This window comes from Odocoileus virginianus, chromosome 5 (assembly GCF_023699985.2).
Source record: "Odocoileus virginianus isolate 20LAN1187 ecotype Illinois chromosome 5, Ovbor_1.2, whole genome shotgun sequence".
NCBI lineage: Eukaryota > Metazoa > Chordata > Mammalia > Artiodactyla > Cervidae > Odocoileus > Odocoileus virginianus.
The window spans coordinates 70,581,669-70,598,433 of record NC_069678.1 but is presented as its reverse complement, the minus strand read 5'-3'; the positions used below and the strand labels follow the sequence as shown (position 1 = coordinate 70,598,433).

The 16,765-nt window shown below is 42.3% G+C and overlaps 1 protein-coding gene across 2 annotated transcripts in view; it reads right to left on the bottom strand.

The window, feature by feature from the left end:
* The window catches only part of PLPP3 (phospholipid phosphatase 3), a 90,942-nt gene extending 74,848 nt beyond the window's left edge, over positions 1 to 16,094 (bottom strand). Inside the window, exon 1 of one of the 2 annotated variants that reach the window (XM_070468115.1) lies at positions 15,392 to 16,094. In XM_070468115.1, the coding sequence (XP_070324216.1) occupies positions 15,392 to 15,530 (139 nt within the window). In that variant the 5' untranslated portion in view covers positions 15,531 to 16,094. The remainder of the gene's footprint in view (positions 1 to 15,391) is intronic. The other variant, XM_020904128.2, reaches the window with a different exon arrangement.
* Positions 16,095 to 16,765: the final 671 nt, after the last annotated feature.

Here is a 16,765-nt window from a genome sequence, read left to right as displayed (position 1 = left end):
TCCATAGGGTCACAAAGAGTCAGACACAACTGAAGCGACAGCACAGTCCAGTGGGTCCCTGAAACTGTGGACAGTACTGAATAATATAAGTACTATGAATTTTCCTGTATATACCTTGCTATGAGAAAGTTTAATTTATAAATTTTGCACAGGACGAGATTAACAACAATAACATAATAAAATAGAACAATTATGATAATATATTACAATAAAAGTTATGTGAATGTGGTCTCTCTCTCTCAAAATATCTGCTTGTACTGTAGACACCCTTTTTCTTGCAATTGATGTAAGATGATACAACACCTACATGATAAGATAAAGTTTGACACAGTATTAAGCTACTATTGACCTTCTCATCTTACGTCAGGAGCAGGACCATCTGCGTCGGGTGATTGTGGATCATCAAGACATAACATGAATGGCTGGAGGTCAGTAGCGGCCCATGTTGACAGCTGGGGATCCTAGCAAGAGATTTGATCACACTACTCAAACTGTGTGCAAGTTGAAACTTTTGAGTTATTTCTGGAATTTTCCACTTAATATTTTCAGACCAAGGGTAACTGAAAACATGGAAAAGGAAACAGCAGATTAAGGGAGGACTACTATAAGTTGGTGACACCTTTGGAAATATTTTAAAATCTCAGCCTGCCAGAAGTTCCTCCCTTTGATAGCAATACAAATGGCTGCTTCAAAAGAAGACACCTGGCATTTAATCAGTGTCCACTATCCACAGAGCTACCTGTCCATTCTGGAATGTTCCAACATTTTCACCACCAAAGATCCCTTGCCGTTCTTCCATGACTCTCTATGACATCTTATTTACCAGGTAAACTACATTTAAGTCATTTCTCTACTTCTGTTAATCAAAGCGTGGGAAGTGCCAATCATATCTCCTAAAGAGTGGAAATAACCAACAAGACCAGAGTGATCTGCCAGGTGTCATTCCACACTCAAATCACAAGCACAGAAAGCCAGTGCTTTGACCAGTCCAGGCAGAGGCCGATGCTCTCAGTTAACCTAGGCAAGTTAATCATTGAAAAACGTGCAGTACATGTTAGATATTTCTGAAGTTCTGAAAAAAGCACGAGATGACCTGTGATTGCCCTAGTTGACCTTGACGGGTCCAGAGAACCCAGGGTAAGGATCACAAGAATAATTCATTTGGGACAATTCTTCATGTGTTACTGACATAAAAGTTGGCAGGGAACAGTGGTGAAAACTTGAGCTTCAGAAATAGAAGAACAAAAGCAGGAGAACCTTTGTTTAAGAATGGCCTCATGAGACGGACTTCTCAGGTCTGACCCCCACTCAAACTCATCTGCTCATAACTTTTGTTAAGTTATTTCTAATATCTCTGAACCTCAATTCTGTGAATGCAGATAATAGTAATAAAGACTTCATAGGCATACTGGGAGGATTAAATAAGAGAATGCCTGCACCCTGCATAGCCCAGTGAGAGGTACATACTTGCACTCAGTAAATGTTAGCAACTGTCATTATTTAGTCAGGCTTGAGTCCAAACCCCAAGTCTAACACATATTAGTTGTGTGAACTTGGGCAAATCATTCACCCTCTCTGAGTTGCAAAACCAGTTATTGACATCTACCTTATTCTGTGATTAGAAAGATCAAGTGAAATATCATCTAAAGTTCCTAATATTAAAGGTTGAGTGCCTTTTCCTCACCCTCTTGAATTGTATGTGGTTTAATTTTTCATTAACTTATAGCTTAATCTGCACAGTAATTTTCAATTCCAACCAATTTCTAAAGATTTGTCCTTGTGTCTTATACTCTAATATCACCCAGTGTCCAGCACATAAATCTAAAAGATGGACTGTAATTTTAGTTTCTGAGAGGCAATCACATATACAGCTGTATCTCCAGTGGGGAAAGGATGGGAAAAAAGAAATCAGTCTTATCAGGACCTACAGTTCTATTTCATGGTCCTAAAAATATCATAAAGCAAATCCAAGGAATATATAGATTTCAATATTTGTACTTTTAACTGTTTTCAGGGTACTCTGAAGATCCAAGGCTGCTTTTCATTTTACTGAAGCAGGAATCTGCTTGTCACACTCTAGTTTCTGGAAGTATGTTACTCAGCGGGTGAATGGGTCTAGCTGACCACCCAGCTATTCCTCAAGCAGTTTTATTATTCTTCATTCACTCATCTTAAACCCAGTGACACTGCTAAACTGGTTGAAAACTTTCTTTGTGAAAAATTCTCTGACAAACAAAGCAACATTATAGGGTTTTCATAAATATGTTAATTCCAAAGGTCTTCAGTAAGACGTTTTCATTTTTTCCATATATATCTTAATTAATCTTAAGACACCTCTGTTGATAAAACGGTACAGCCACTATGGAAAAGAGTTTGGCAGTTCCTCAAAAAGTTAAACACAGAGTTACCGTATCATCCTGCATATCTATTCTCAGGTACATTTACCCATGAGTATTGAAATTCTGTGTCTATACAAAAATTTGTACATGAATGTTTATAACAGCACTATTCATAGTAGCCAAAAGGGGTAAATAACCCAATGCTCCAGCAACCAATAGATGTATAAACCAAATGTGGTATGTCCATATAATGGAATGTTACTTGGCAATAAAAGTAGATGAAGTACTGATACAAGCTGAACATACATGCCACTATATGGATGAACCTTGAAAATATTATGCTGAGTGAAAGGCAAAGAAATAGAAAGTTGATAAGCAGTTGCTATGGGATGAGGAAGGAGGAGGGTAAATGTGGAGTGACAGCAAACGGGTACAGTTTTTGTTTCTTGTTGCAGTGATTAAAAAAAATTTCTAAAATTTATTGTGGTGATGGTTGCTTAACTCTGTGAATATATACTAAAAGCCAGTGAATTGAACACTTTAAATGAATTAATGCTATGGTATGTAAATTGGGTCTCATTAAAACTTTTAAAACTACCATATAACCCATGGAAAACTGTTTCCCTAAACCAAGAGGATTTCTAACGGTCTATTTATTTTAAGGGGCAATTGAGAAATTTAAAAATTCCAGAGCAAATAAATAAATAAAATTATATATATATATACATGTATATATATATATAGCCTCATCTTTTTAATAAGGCTACGAATATAAAGAAGCATTTACTAATCCTATTATACTTTGGGCTTCATAAGTCTTCTACAACCACTGCATTTAAAGTGTTTGTGGAGGGAGGGACATTACCATGGTTCAGAGGCTCCCAACCAGGAGATCAGGAACCCCACCAGCATCCTCCCACCCCCTCCACCTTACCCCTCCCCAATTTCATTTAATCTCCTTCTTCACCCATCCTTCTCCTCTCTGTCCCTAGTAACTCAGATTCATCTGTCTCTCAATTGATCTCCCTCCTTGGCCTCCAGTTTCCCTCTCCTCAAATCCAAAGATCTCAAACACAAATCAGAGTAGATTCACCCCCTCTTAAAAACTGTTCATGAATATGTTAATTCCAAAGGTTGCCTGTAAAACGTTTGCAATTTTTTTTCCTTACACATTTTAACTAACCTTACAATACTTCTAAATTGATGCAGCTACTATGGAAAAGCAGTTTGGCAGGTCCTTAAAAACTTAAACATGGAGTTACCCTATGACCCAGATCCTAGGTATATACTGAATTTGGTTTCTATATGAAATTTTCCACAATAAAAAGAAAATGAAAACAAAAATATGACTTCATTTGCTGGTCCTCCAAAATAAAGTTCAAGTCCTTTAGCAGCCTGCCATTTATAACTCTCCTTCTTAATCTGGCTCCTAACCATCTCTCCAGCCTCATCCCCAACATCCTGTATTCCCCCACTCAATGCAAATACACACCACTTACATTCCATCCTGCAACCACTCACCCTTCCCAAACATGTCCCTGTTTCCAAGTCTCAGCATCCGTTGCTTCCCCTGCTACTCTCTCCCACTCTGTGTGTGCTCAGTCACTGAGTTGTGGCCAATTCTACAACCCCATGGACTGTAGCCCACCAGGCTCCTCTGTCCATGGGATTTTCCAGGCAAGAATCCTGGAGTGGGTTTTGCCATTTCCTTCTCTACTCTGTATAATGTGGGCTATTATTTCTCTAGCAAGACCCAGCTCCACGCCCTCAGGCAAATTCATTGCTTTTCCTTGTGCAGCTATAGCCCCACCCTTACCACTCCCAAGCCAGTGGCACTAAATGTGTGAAATTATGAGAAAGTCTGTACTCATTCCCAATCTGGGAATTTTTGAAGTGCAAGGAACCCTACCACCTGGCCCAAACCGAGGGGAAGAAGGGACTGAGGGGGGTTGCACATAGTGGATGCTCAGGAAACAACTGCAGAAGATAAGACATACTTGAAAGACAAGTATAAACATAAAAATTAAATAGGGTCTCTAGGAATTATACAGATTGATACCATAAACTAATTCAGGGGCCAGATATAAAGAAACCGTCAATGAGAACAGCTTCCTTCATGTCAATAATCATGTGTATTATATGCTTTAAGGACACATAAACAGGAACCAAAGCATACTGCTTATTATGACAAGGCGCTTACACTGATTTGCATTTCTCTGCAAAACTCTCTAGGCATATAATTTTGTTAATTTGTGACAAACCTCAAAAACACACTTCCCACCAATACTGATTGCAATGTATAGTTTAAAAGCACACAGAAATCATCAAGTTCCTTTCATAAGTCGCCAGTTGGATCTTATGTGTGTTGTTTGGTTCAGTTTGTTTTAAATTTGGGAATTTTAATGCAGATCATTTATAATTTAACTTGGACTTAAGGGAAGAATAGTTTTACAAGGATGTCAGAGAAACTGACCTAGCCTTCTTTTGAATGTGGGGACCATCAACTCATGCATGACCTTGAGGAAATTATTTCATCTGAGACTCAGTTTCCTCCTCAGTCAAAAGCAAACACTTTGAAAACACTGGCTTCTCTTTCTCCTTTCCTGAGACATGTCATTTGAAAAAGACAGTGCCTGTTCAAGTCCAAATCAGTCATCAGTGATCTTTGGTAATAAGCACTTTCTAGAACAAGGGCCAGTCTGAAGAAAAGTGATATATGAAAAAAAACTGCCTAGTCCTTCAAATCTGCACCACGTGTCTCTAGCCTCACTCAACTGTCATCCTCTGATTTGGATTAAAAAGTTAAACCTGTTTGTCTTGTTCCTCTTTTAATTGACCCAGGGAAGAGAAAAATGAAAGTAGAGCTCTCTGGAGAACTACCTCACAGAGGATATCAAGTTTCAAACTGACAAGGACACACCACAAAAGCAAAATGGTAAAAAGGCACTGGTTCCAGGCCCTGCTCCTTCACTGCACGACTACGACCCAGTCCAAGCCTCCAAGTCTTCCTATGTGAAGAGCACTGACTAGGACGTGGTGACAATGACAACCGCAGCTGGTGAGTGCCCAGCGCCATGCACTATACCAGGCATCACCTCGCAGGTCCACAGTGCATACTATCCCTTTCACAGGTGAGAAAGCAGAGACCTCAGAGACAGTCACAACTTGCCCAAGGGTGTACAGCTTATAACCATAAGCAAACTCCCACCTGGCTGGCTCCAGAGACTGCGCTTCCTCCTCAGATCTACCTGTCCCCTGTTCAAAGAGGTCTACTTTTCTGACTGAGACAGAAAAATGATCTCAGTATTGTTGATAATGAAATCCTCAAGGTACTTTCAAATTCTAAGGTGTCCACAAATCTAGGCACTGAAAAATTGCTCTGATGGAATTTTCTTTATGTCCACAGACAGGCTTGTCAGCATACGCCAAGCTGTTCCGCAGCTATCTCTATATAACTCTGTCCCCTTTGCTGCCCAATATGACCCTTGCATTAAGACTCATATTTGTGTCCTATATTGGGACTTCCCTGCTGGTCCAGTGGTTAAGGTTTCGCCTCCCAGCGCAGAGGGTATGGGTTCAATCCTTGGTCGGGAAGATAAGATCCCACATGCCTTCTGGTTGAAGAACTAAGACATAAAACAGAAGCAATATTGGGCCTCCAGAACACATTTGTACATATGTGGACCCAATAAAATGGACATAAATGAAATGGAATGGAATAGAAAGAGGGAGCCTTCATTGCATAAACTGCATTGGAAAATGGGCAGCAAGGTAAGCTGACAAGAGTTCTGGAAAATTTAGTGACTCCTTATTAGCTGGGTGCTCTTGTTCAAGTTACTTAACTTCTCTGAACTACAGTTTCCTCCTTTCTAAAAGTATCTAATATATATAGCACATGGTTGGGATGAACAATAAATATAATCATTATCACAGTTATTCCCTTCCTCAAGAGACATGGAGAGTGCCCTGGACGACAAGCATTTCTATTATTTTCAAACATGGCTGCTCTTTTTAGTTAGATTTCCCCCCCTCCCCTGGCTTTCAAAAGACACATGTAAGAGTTAACCCTAAAACAGGCCCTTTGAACCCTCTTACACTGTTGGTGGGAATGCACATTAGTACAGCCATTATGGAAAACAGTGTGGAGATTCCTTAAAAAGCTGGAAATAGATCTGCCATATGACCCAGCAATACCACTTCTAGGCATACACACTGAGGAAACCAGATCCGAAAGAGACACGTGCACCCCAATGTTCATCGCAGCACTGTTTATAATAGCCAGGACATGGAAGCAACCTAGATGCCCACCAGCAGACGAATGGATGAGGAAGCTGTGGTACATATACACCATGGAATATTACTCAGCCATCAAAAAGAATTCATTTGAATCAGTTCTAATGAGATGGGTGAAACTGGAACCCATTATACAGAGCGAAGTAAGCCAGAAAGATAAAGACCATTACAGTATACTAACACATATATATGGAATTTAGAAAGATGGTAACGATAACCTTATATGCAAAAAAAGAAAAAGAGACTCAGATGTATAGAACAGACTTGAGGACTCTGTGGGAGAAGGCGAGGGCGGGATGTTTCAAGAGAACAGCATCGAAACATGTATATCTAGGGTGAAACAGATCACCAGCCCAGGTTGGATGCATGAGACAAGTGCTCAGGCCTGGTGCACTGGGAAGACCCAGAGGGATGGGGTGGAGAGGGAGGTGGGAGGGGGGACCGGGATGGGGAATACATGTAAATCCATGGCTAATTCATTTCAATGTATGACAAAAACCACTGCAATGTTGTAAAGTAATTAGCCTCCAACAAATAAAAATAAATGGAAGAAAAAAAAAAAAGATGCAACAAGTTAAAAAAATAAATAAATAAAACAGGCCCTTTGTCCAAACTTCGTCCCAGCCTTCCTAAGGTGTATCTGTCTTTCGCTTAAACTGATATGGCCATGTCACTTCCAGAGGAGAAGAAAGTAACCACCAAAGGCTCTTGAGGTTCCCACACACTGACTTTCCCCAAACCTGCCACTGCTCTCCTCTGGCTAATAGAAAACATTTGTATTCCCTGTCTGGCTTTTTCTTAGATTCTCTTCACAATTGTTTCCCCTAATATATTTCAGGCAACTTTGCAACCAAAACATTAAAGAAGATTTCATAGAACCACTGAGGAGTAAGAACAGTGAGAAGGAAAGGAAAATTCTATTACTATGAATAATAATAGCCACATACTACCCAATAAAGATTTAGTGCTTTTAAACTTTTCCAAGTAGTTTCAGATTTATGATATCATCTAAGCTGCACCATACACGAGTGTCATGAGGTTTGCTTTTGTATTTTACAGATGAGGAAACTAAGGCCTGAAAGATTAAACAGTTTGTGTCCAAGTCACATGTGCAGATGACATTCTGTCAGGATTCTGTCACCCAGAGCTGTCACCCAGCTCTGGCTGAATCCAAAGCTTGCACTGTTTCTCCAGTACTCTGCCAAGATAACTTTGATTTTTTAAAGGCTCTCTTTAGAAATCTAATTCATTCATTTTACTTTTTACTCACACACAACAAACTTAAATATCTCAAAAGGAAATATTTATAGAGTTTACACTTCATTTATCCAAAGTGGTTACTTGGTCTTCAATAAGTACACTACAGAGAACTCAGTTTAAAAATAAGTAAAAATCCAAGATTCTCAGCAATTAGGAGACACCACCAAGCCCTGGATGGGGAAGATTCTCTGGATTAGGAAATGACAACCCATTCCAGTATTCTTGCTGGAGAAGCCCATGGAGAGAGGAGCCTGGTGGGCTACAGTCCATAGGGTTGCATAGACTTGGACACTTTCACATTCACCAAGTCCTTGCACTAAAAATCACAGGAGACTTTCAGGCAAGCACCCAGTGGTAATTTTTCCTTTTGAAAGAATTCTAAAAATCTTGAATATCTTTTTCTTAATTTTATTGGAGTATAGTTGATTTACAATATTGTGCTAGTTTCAGATGTAGAGCAAAGTGACTCAGTTATACATATATACATAGTCATTTTTTAGACTTGTTTCTTATATAGGTTATCACAGAATATTGAGTAGAGTTTCCTGTGCTATACAGTAGGTCCTTGTTGGTTATCTATCTTATATATTATAGTGTATGTATAGGTTCATCCCAAGCTCCTGATTTGTCCCGCCTTCTGCTGCCCAGACATTTCCCCTTTGGTAAGTTTGTTTTCAACATCTGCAAGTCTGTCTCTGTTTTGTCAAGAAGTTCATTTGTATCATTTTTTTAATTAGATTCCACATATGAGAGATATCATATGTTGTGTGGTGACTCACTTCACTTAGTATGATCATCTCTAGGTGTCTTAAACATTTTTATTGGCAAAGACAGGTGTAATGGCCACAAAGAAAAGAAAAAAAAAAATACAAACAACCTAACAATTTTAAAAGTGCCAGAACATTTAATCCTTCTCTAAGAACCAATAGCTTTTTCTGAATCACCATTAAGACACTAGCTATTAAACAATAGTGATTCTCAAATTTAGCCTGATAAGAATCACTATAAGCTTTTATGAAACACAGAATCCTAGGCTGTGATTCAGAGCATGCTGAATTTGAATCTTCTGGAAAGAAGCCTGAGAATCTATATTTCACACCAGATAGGTGTCCTTATTAGCTGAGGCTATGAAGTACTGATATAGCAGGAATCCTGACAGTTATCACTCCCCAAATAATGTGTACCATGTTGAACTGACACCCAGGGTAGCGAGTCTCCATTAATAAAACTTTTTAAACAGGGAAGTAGCCCCAGGGGGTTGGCACCATTAGCATCATGCGATGCACAACAGGGCTTGCCAGCCCAAACAACTACACGGGAAGTGGAAAAGAAAAAATCTCAAATTGACAGGAAATCAAAAGTGGAAGAGGCCACCAATTCTAACTTTAACAGTCTCCTACAAAGACAGCTATACCCCTATAGTATATATCAAGTACAAGAAAAAGGGATGAAAGAGCTAAGAGAAAAAAAAAAAAAACTAGCCAATCCAGGCAATGAAGAAATAGAGGTTTTCAACTGTCCTGGAAGAGTCAGCAGGGCTTACCGGCAAAATGAAGTCTCCCTTTTCATTCCAATCAGTGCAAGATGCTTCCTGGCTGGAAGGCTCACTAGTTACTAAGTGAAAATCTATTTCTAAATTCTTTGGTTCATGTAGTAGATTAAGTTATCAAAGTCTGCTGCATTATTAAAAACACATACTTAGTGACTATAACAGCAGAGTTAAAAAAAAAATAAAAAGGAAAAACCTGTTGGGCTTGCTTCCTTGTTTGCTTGTAATTCCTATAAATTTTAGGAAGCAGGTGAAAGGACGCATCTGGCCAGGAAAAAATCTAGCCAGTTTCTCAGCATATTGGATGAACTCTAGGAAAAGATAATGCTCTTTATCCCTCCAGAATGAACCCCAATTCAAGCTAATTGTCAGCAATACTCCTTTGATACAAAAACAAAAATTCAACTGTTGATAAATAATCTATGAGAAGCAGTTTCTGGGTTTCTACACCAGTTATCTATCAGCACAGATTCATAAAATCATTAGTGCTAGAAGGGGTCTGAGAGATGATCTAATCCCTTTCTTTTGTGATCATAATCAAGAAATCAAGCCCACAAAAGTCAAGGGAAGGTTGTCAAAGTCACACAGCAACACGGCCATAAAAGACCAGAGCTCCTATTCCTAGGCCTTTATTCTTGTGACTTCCTGAGCTAATATGCAACCAAGAGCTAAGCAGAGCACAAGTATCAGGTACCAGGTAGACATTCAATAAACCCAAGTGTCATTCTTCTCTACTAGAAATTGGTCCTGGAATGTCACAAGACAGCTTTTGACATTAGACATCATCCTGCCCAACCAGTCATTTCACTGTCGGAAAAAACTGAGACCCATTAAAAACTAACTTGCCACAACCACACAACTAGCTGCTGGCACTGGCCACCCTGGAACCTGAACTTCTGGCTCCAAGTCTCCCATCCTCTTCACTACATCACATTGCCTCCCTCTCACTATTAAAAGTGAAGAGTTTAATAATACACGATAATTTTATTTATCCCATAGACTGAACCAGTTCTAGAATTTTATTTCAGCCATTTAATTGCAAATCAAGAAGTGTCCAAAAACATTCTAGAACCACTAAGTTAAGAGCATAGTTGCTGACTATCCCAATTCTCTATTTTTACCCATTTGAGTTTCTTTCTCTTTGCCTCACTAACCATGTTTCCTGGTGAGGAATGGCAGAGGAGCCAAGCCTTTCAAACCAAACCTGCCTGAGCACCTGCTCCTTCAAAGATCTCCCACCCCCACCATAAACTCAGTTACCCCACCTTCTAGTATCAAAAGTCAAAGGAGGCACAGTCTTCACACCTCCTCCTTCAAAGATCTCCCACCCTCACCACAAACTCAGTTACCCCACCTTCTAGTATCAAAAGTCCAAGGAGGAACAGTCTTCAAACTACTGCATAACTGTACTCATTTCACCTGCTAGCAAAGTAATGCTCAAAATTATGAACCAAGAACCTTCTCTAAAGCATGATCAGAATATACTATGAAGATGTGATAGTATATCAAAATATAGTAGCTCAAAATACTGCTAAATTTTAGGGGTCATGTTCTCAGCTAAAGTTTAGATCAACAATGAATGAAAATCATCTGTCTTCAACCTACTAGGCCAGTGTGAACTTCTCCTTTTGGATGTGGATGCTTTGTGGTCTTTGCTATAATATTGTTATTGAGTTTTGTTTCATGGTCTCATCTACCTATGATTCTCAAACACAGCATATAAACGTAGCCACAAAAAGCTTCATCTAGGCGTCTGGGTTATAAATCCTTTGCATTTGCCCAAGTATTGAGAGATGACAAATAATTTTCACATCCAATATTTCCTCTGATGCTCATGGTAATGTAATGGAGTGGCTACTCTGATCATCATCTCACAGATGGGCTCACTGACCTCAGAAGATGGAGGACCTTGAACAGAGCCCTTGACAAAAAGCTATTGCTACTGCTACTGCTAAGTCACTTCAGTCGTGTCCAACTCTGTGTGACCCCATAGACGGCAGCCCACCAGACTCCCCTGTCCCTGAGATTCTCCAGGCAAGAATACTGGAGTGGGTTGCCATTTCCTTCTCCAATGCGTGAAAGTGAAAGATGAAAGTGAAGTCATTCAGTCGTGTCCGGGCTCCTCCGTCCATGGGATTTACCAGGCAAGAGTGCTGGAGTGGGATGCCATTTCCTTCTCCGTGACAAAAAGCTAGACCTAACTCTGCCCACCTATCAAAATCCAGACTGGGAGGAGGCAGTCAGTAAATACCTGAGGAAAGAGACAGGGAAGAGATGAGATGAAGCAGAGAAGCTCCACATAGATTTACCAGATTCGCACATTTGCACTACAGTTATGCACTGCTGTTTGTGCTTTCTTTGGAACCACTGTCTCATGGGGTAAAAAAGCACCCTCAAAATTTGGGAATTACTCAGTGTTAGAACAGCCCCAAATCAAAGCAATGCCTTAGGGCAACGAGACCATATCATTGACCAGAAGAGCTGACCACCTTTATGCACCTGTTTCATTGCTAATAATTAGCTGGAAAATGTGGATGGGCAGTGTGTGTGTGTGTGTGTGTGTGTGTGTGTTAGTTGCTCACTGTGTCCAACTTTTTGCAACCCCATAGACTGTAGCTCACCAGGCTCCTTCTGTCCATGAGATTTCCCACTCAAGAATACTGGAGTGGGTTGACATTTTCTTCTCCAGGGGATCTTCCCAGCCCAGGGATCAAACCCTGGTCTCCTGCATTGCAAGCAGATTCTTTATTAACTGAACCACCAGAGAAATCCTGGCTTTCTGCCAACAGACCCTTAAAATTTTTCTAATAATCTGAGCTTTAGGATTCTTCTAATGAAGGAAGAGGGGATGAACTCCATTCAAGCCCGCTGAAGATTAGGGATCAACTCAAATTGATTTGTGTGAATTTCAGTTTTCTCATTTATAAAATGGAGATAGTCTCTTCATCAGTTGCAGTGAAAAGTACATAACTAATTTACTTGACAAAGGGTCTAATAGAGCTTAGAAAGAAAAGATGCTCCTTCCTCCTTGCATAGGAATGGTCTCTGCTGCTCTCTTGTAACGTGGTACAGCAAAAGCATTGCATTAAAAAAAACAGAAGGCCATCCATATTATGCAACCAAAAGGAAAACAAAATCGATTTCAGAAAAACTACTATGCAAAGATTCATAACCATATTTATAAGCAATAATTGGCAAAGAAAGCTATTTTCTGAGATATAAACTCCCACAGGTGATTCTCTGACACCAGATTCCTTTCGCCCTCAAAGGCGAGTGGACTTCTATTGTTTCACCAAGAATTTTACATTGCAAAAAGGTAAAAGCACATATGTTGCACGTTGCCTCTTATTTTTTTCCAGACACAAGGAGGGGAATCTTAGTGTATATTCCTGTGAGAGAATAAGCAGAAAACCGTGTCTCCCTTTTTCATATATTAGGGCTTTGTAATCCGGACCACATGATCAATAGACTATACAAAAATTAAATCATGACTGACAGTCCCAGGCAAAACGTGAACCAAGTAGAAACAATTTTTTAGGACTGTGATGTGTGGAATATTAAAATCACATGTTGTGTTAATAATTTTCTTTTGGAAGTCAAAGGGAGTTCTCCTGTATAAATTTCTCAAGTAAATGTTTAACTTGCAGTGGTTCCTATTAAAGAAGGCCAAGAGGCATCAAATTAGTGATATTGTCATTTGGTCTATGCACAGGGGAGACACTTTTTAAACGACTTGGTTGACATGATATTAATGGCAAGGCATGTACCCTTAAAATGGATAGCTGTATGATACTTATGGTAAAATACAAGATCCTATTATCTTATAAACATTTTTTACAGTAAACAAAACCATTTGCTGGAACAGGCCAAGAGCGAATAAACTTAATAAACAGCTAGGTATAGAATATTAGGTTTGGAAGGGACACAGGGAGAGTCGGGGCAGATGAATAGCTGAAATGCACAAATGTACACCTTACTCACACCTTCAATGCATATCAGTATCTTGGGATTTGTGTGTCCCTGGCTAAACTATAGCTGATAGGTGTGTCTTTCTGCAAATTCCTTCACACTTTTTCCTTTGATAAGACACACCATCTCCTGGGATTGCCTTCTGAAATCAGAGTGGAAAGCGGAGGGAAGGGTAACAAAACTGTCTGAGCTCTGTTTCCCTAACCACCAAGTAGGAGACACGAGGGTACACGGCAACAGACAGTCTACAAAGAGTTCACCCTTCCACCAACAAAGCGCACCAGTGAAGACTGGAAGCCCCCAGATAAGTTTACAGCAAATAGCTTCAGTGTGTTTCTGGGTTCCAGGTACTCCCCCAGGACCAGGGAGGATCTCTTAAAAATTCAATAGCTTGGCAAGACTTTAAGCGCTAATCTCCCCACTGTGCATAAGTCAGTTGCCTTCAGGAAGGTGGGCCCCCCAGTGACAATTACTTTACATAACATCTTAATGTTGAATTTACATGAAGAGGTGAGAATGGGATTTGCCACCTGAACTACAGGCACCTTTCTTCCCTTCCACAGAGCACAACTGACCTTCAGCTGTCTCCGGGTATCTAAAGCCCATTCTTCTATTTAAACTCCAAGAATCTCTTCTTTCTTTGACTCTGAAAATTCACTATAGACAGTCAAGCCAAATCGACCTCAAGACAGATGGACCTCACTAAGGACCCTGCTACAGAGTCATGAACACAGGGACCTGGGACTCCAGCCCAAGAAGTCTCTGGTTTGCACACGCTGCGTGCACAAATCCAATTCAAAGGGGACTTGAACCTCCTGTGCAGGAGTTCTATTTTAAGGGAATGAAATTGGGAACACAGATGTTTCTTCAGTTAGCAGAGTTGGCAGAACAGCCCCTGGACCAAATCCGAGTTCTTAATGCAGGAAGGGGCCTCGGAGAGCAACTAGTTCAACCCACTCACTCAATTGATAAGAAAACTGAGGCCAAAGAGGCAGTTAGGTGGCACACTCAGCAAGTGGCAGAGTGGCCCTGTTCTGATGACAAGTCCTGCACGCTTTCCATTTCACCATGATTCGCTTAAAAAAAAAAAAAACAAAATTTAGCTGACTTCAACCTTGGAACTCCTGTAGATTCTTGTCAATATCCACCCCTCGCCCCGGGGGCAGTTCATAAATCCTCCTGACCCTCCACCCCCCACCCTATACTCCTAGCTGTAACTTCCAAATAGTTTGGAAAACAGAAGCAAGCTACTGCCTCAACTTTTCGGGAGTACCATGAACCCTGGGGGTGACTAGTTTTCCCACTGCCTCAGTTTCCTCCCTGAAATGGACCTCCTCGCTTGTACTGCACCGAGTCACAGAGAGGGCCAGTAAAAACTATCACCTGGTACACAGTAGACGCTTTCAAAGTGACTGCTGGGTCGGCACCACGCATCAAGCCCCTCGAGAGTACCCTCCCAACCCCTGGGGGGCGTTCAGGAGAGCAGCAAGTGAAAAGGCCAGGGCAGTCTCAGCGGAAGGGCTGGATGTTTACATTCGGCCCGGAGAAGGCAGCGCTCTCCAGGCGGGAGCCCGGCGCTCCAGGAGATCCATCTTACTCAGATGGATGTCCAGCCAGCTCTACGCCGGCTCCGGGTCCCGGTTCCATCGACTTCCCCTTTCCTAACGGGACGAGCCCACTCTTTTCGTGGGATTCTGCCCGGGCTTCCAACTGCGGCTCGGCTTTTAGGGCTCGGTGTCCAAGTGGCCCGCGAAAGCCTACAGCGCTCCCGACACTCCTCCACAGGCCGGGAGGCGGCGGGAACCGAGAGGGCGGGGACCCCGGGGCCGAGAGCCGCACGAAGGCTCCCCGAGAAGCCTGCAGGGGCCCCCGAGGCGGACTGCGCGGCGCGTCCGGGAGACGCCGCCCCGCGCGCAGCCCGAGTTGAGCTGGGACGCACGCCGGGCGCCGAGGGCCCGAGGGACAGTGGGGCCGGGCTCACCCATGAAGAGGCAGAAGAGGTCCAGGCAGATGAGCAGCACCCGCTTGCTGCCTCCCTTCCTCGGGTTGTTGTTGAGCGCCGGGCTGCCGCCGTTCTTGCTTTCCGCGACGATCGCCTTGTCGTACTTGTAGTTTTGCATGGCGCTGGTCAAGACGCCCGGCGACAGCAACCACACACAGACGCTCGGATCGCCTCCCGGCCGAGGCTGCTCGGGGCGCGGCGGGAGAGTGCCGTCCCGCTGCCCGCTTCCAAAGGTAGTCGGTGGTGCTTTCTGCTCCCCCTGAGGCTCCTCTGCTTTTCCTGTCTCAACCCCGAATCGTTCGAAAGTCCAGGGTGAAAAGAGCCAACTTCTCGAGGGGAAAGTTCTGCAGCCCTGCGCTGGTTGCAACGCGCAGAGCTGGCGTGTTATGCGCAAAGCCGCGAGTGGGCAGCCCGGGCGCTCCGCCACCTTCCTCCGCGCCTGGTTGCTTAATGAATGGGAGCTGCGCGGAGCGGAGCTGAGCGGAGCCCAGCCACCCCGGAGCGCTGCCGCGACTCCAACTTTTCTCCTCCTCCTCCTCTTTCTGCTGCTGCTGCTGCCGCCGCGGCTGCCGCTGTGATCACCAGGGTTTGTTTTCAGCACTTTTATTGCACGAGGTCCTTTTAAAAAAGAGAGAGGGAAAGAGAGGGACCTCCTTACTTGGCTCAGAAGGGCTTCTGAAAGCACAGCCCCTTCCTTAAGCAGCCTAAGACGTAGGATAATTAAGGCCACATTTTCCCCCACCCCCTTCCAAAAAAAAAAAAAAAAAAAAAATCCTAAAAGGAAAAGTTACTCTCAAACCAGAGAATCCGGGAGCCCCTAGCGTTCAGAAATACTGAACTGTCACAAAAGGAGAGGGGAAAAAAAGCATAAAAAGAAACATTTTCTTGCCGGCCTTGGGTCAGGCAAAAGTTTAGACTGTACAGCTCAAAAGCGCTTCTTCTCCATGACACGTTTGGGGCTTTCAAGCCTTTATTTTTATTTGAATCGTATTATCCCAAAAATATTCAAAGGAAAAAAAATTTTTTTTTTTTTTTTTTTAAATTTTTAAGATCTTGACACCCAGCACCAGATTTTTTACTGGGGTAAAATCTGAGGGTGTGTGTGTGTATGTGCGCTCAGTCGAGTCTGACGCTTTGTGACTATGGATCCCGGGACTGTAGCCGCCAGGCTCCTCTGCCCATGGAATTTTCCAGGCAGGAATACCGGAGTGGGTAGCCAGTTTCCTCCTGCAAGGGATCTCCCTGACCCAGGCATCAAACCCTCGTCTCCTGCATCGCCTGCATTGCAGGCAGGGAAGCCCAGGATTCCGAGGATAGAAACAGGAAAAGAAGTGCAGGACTCTGGAATTAGAC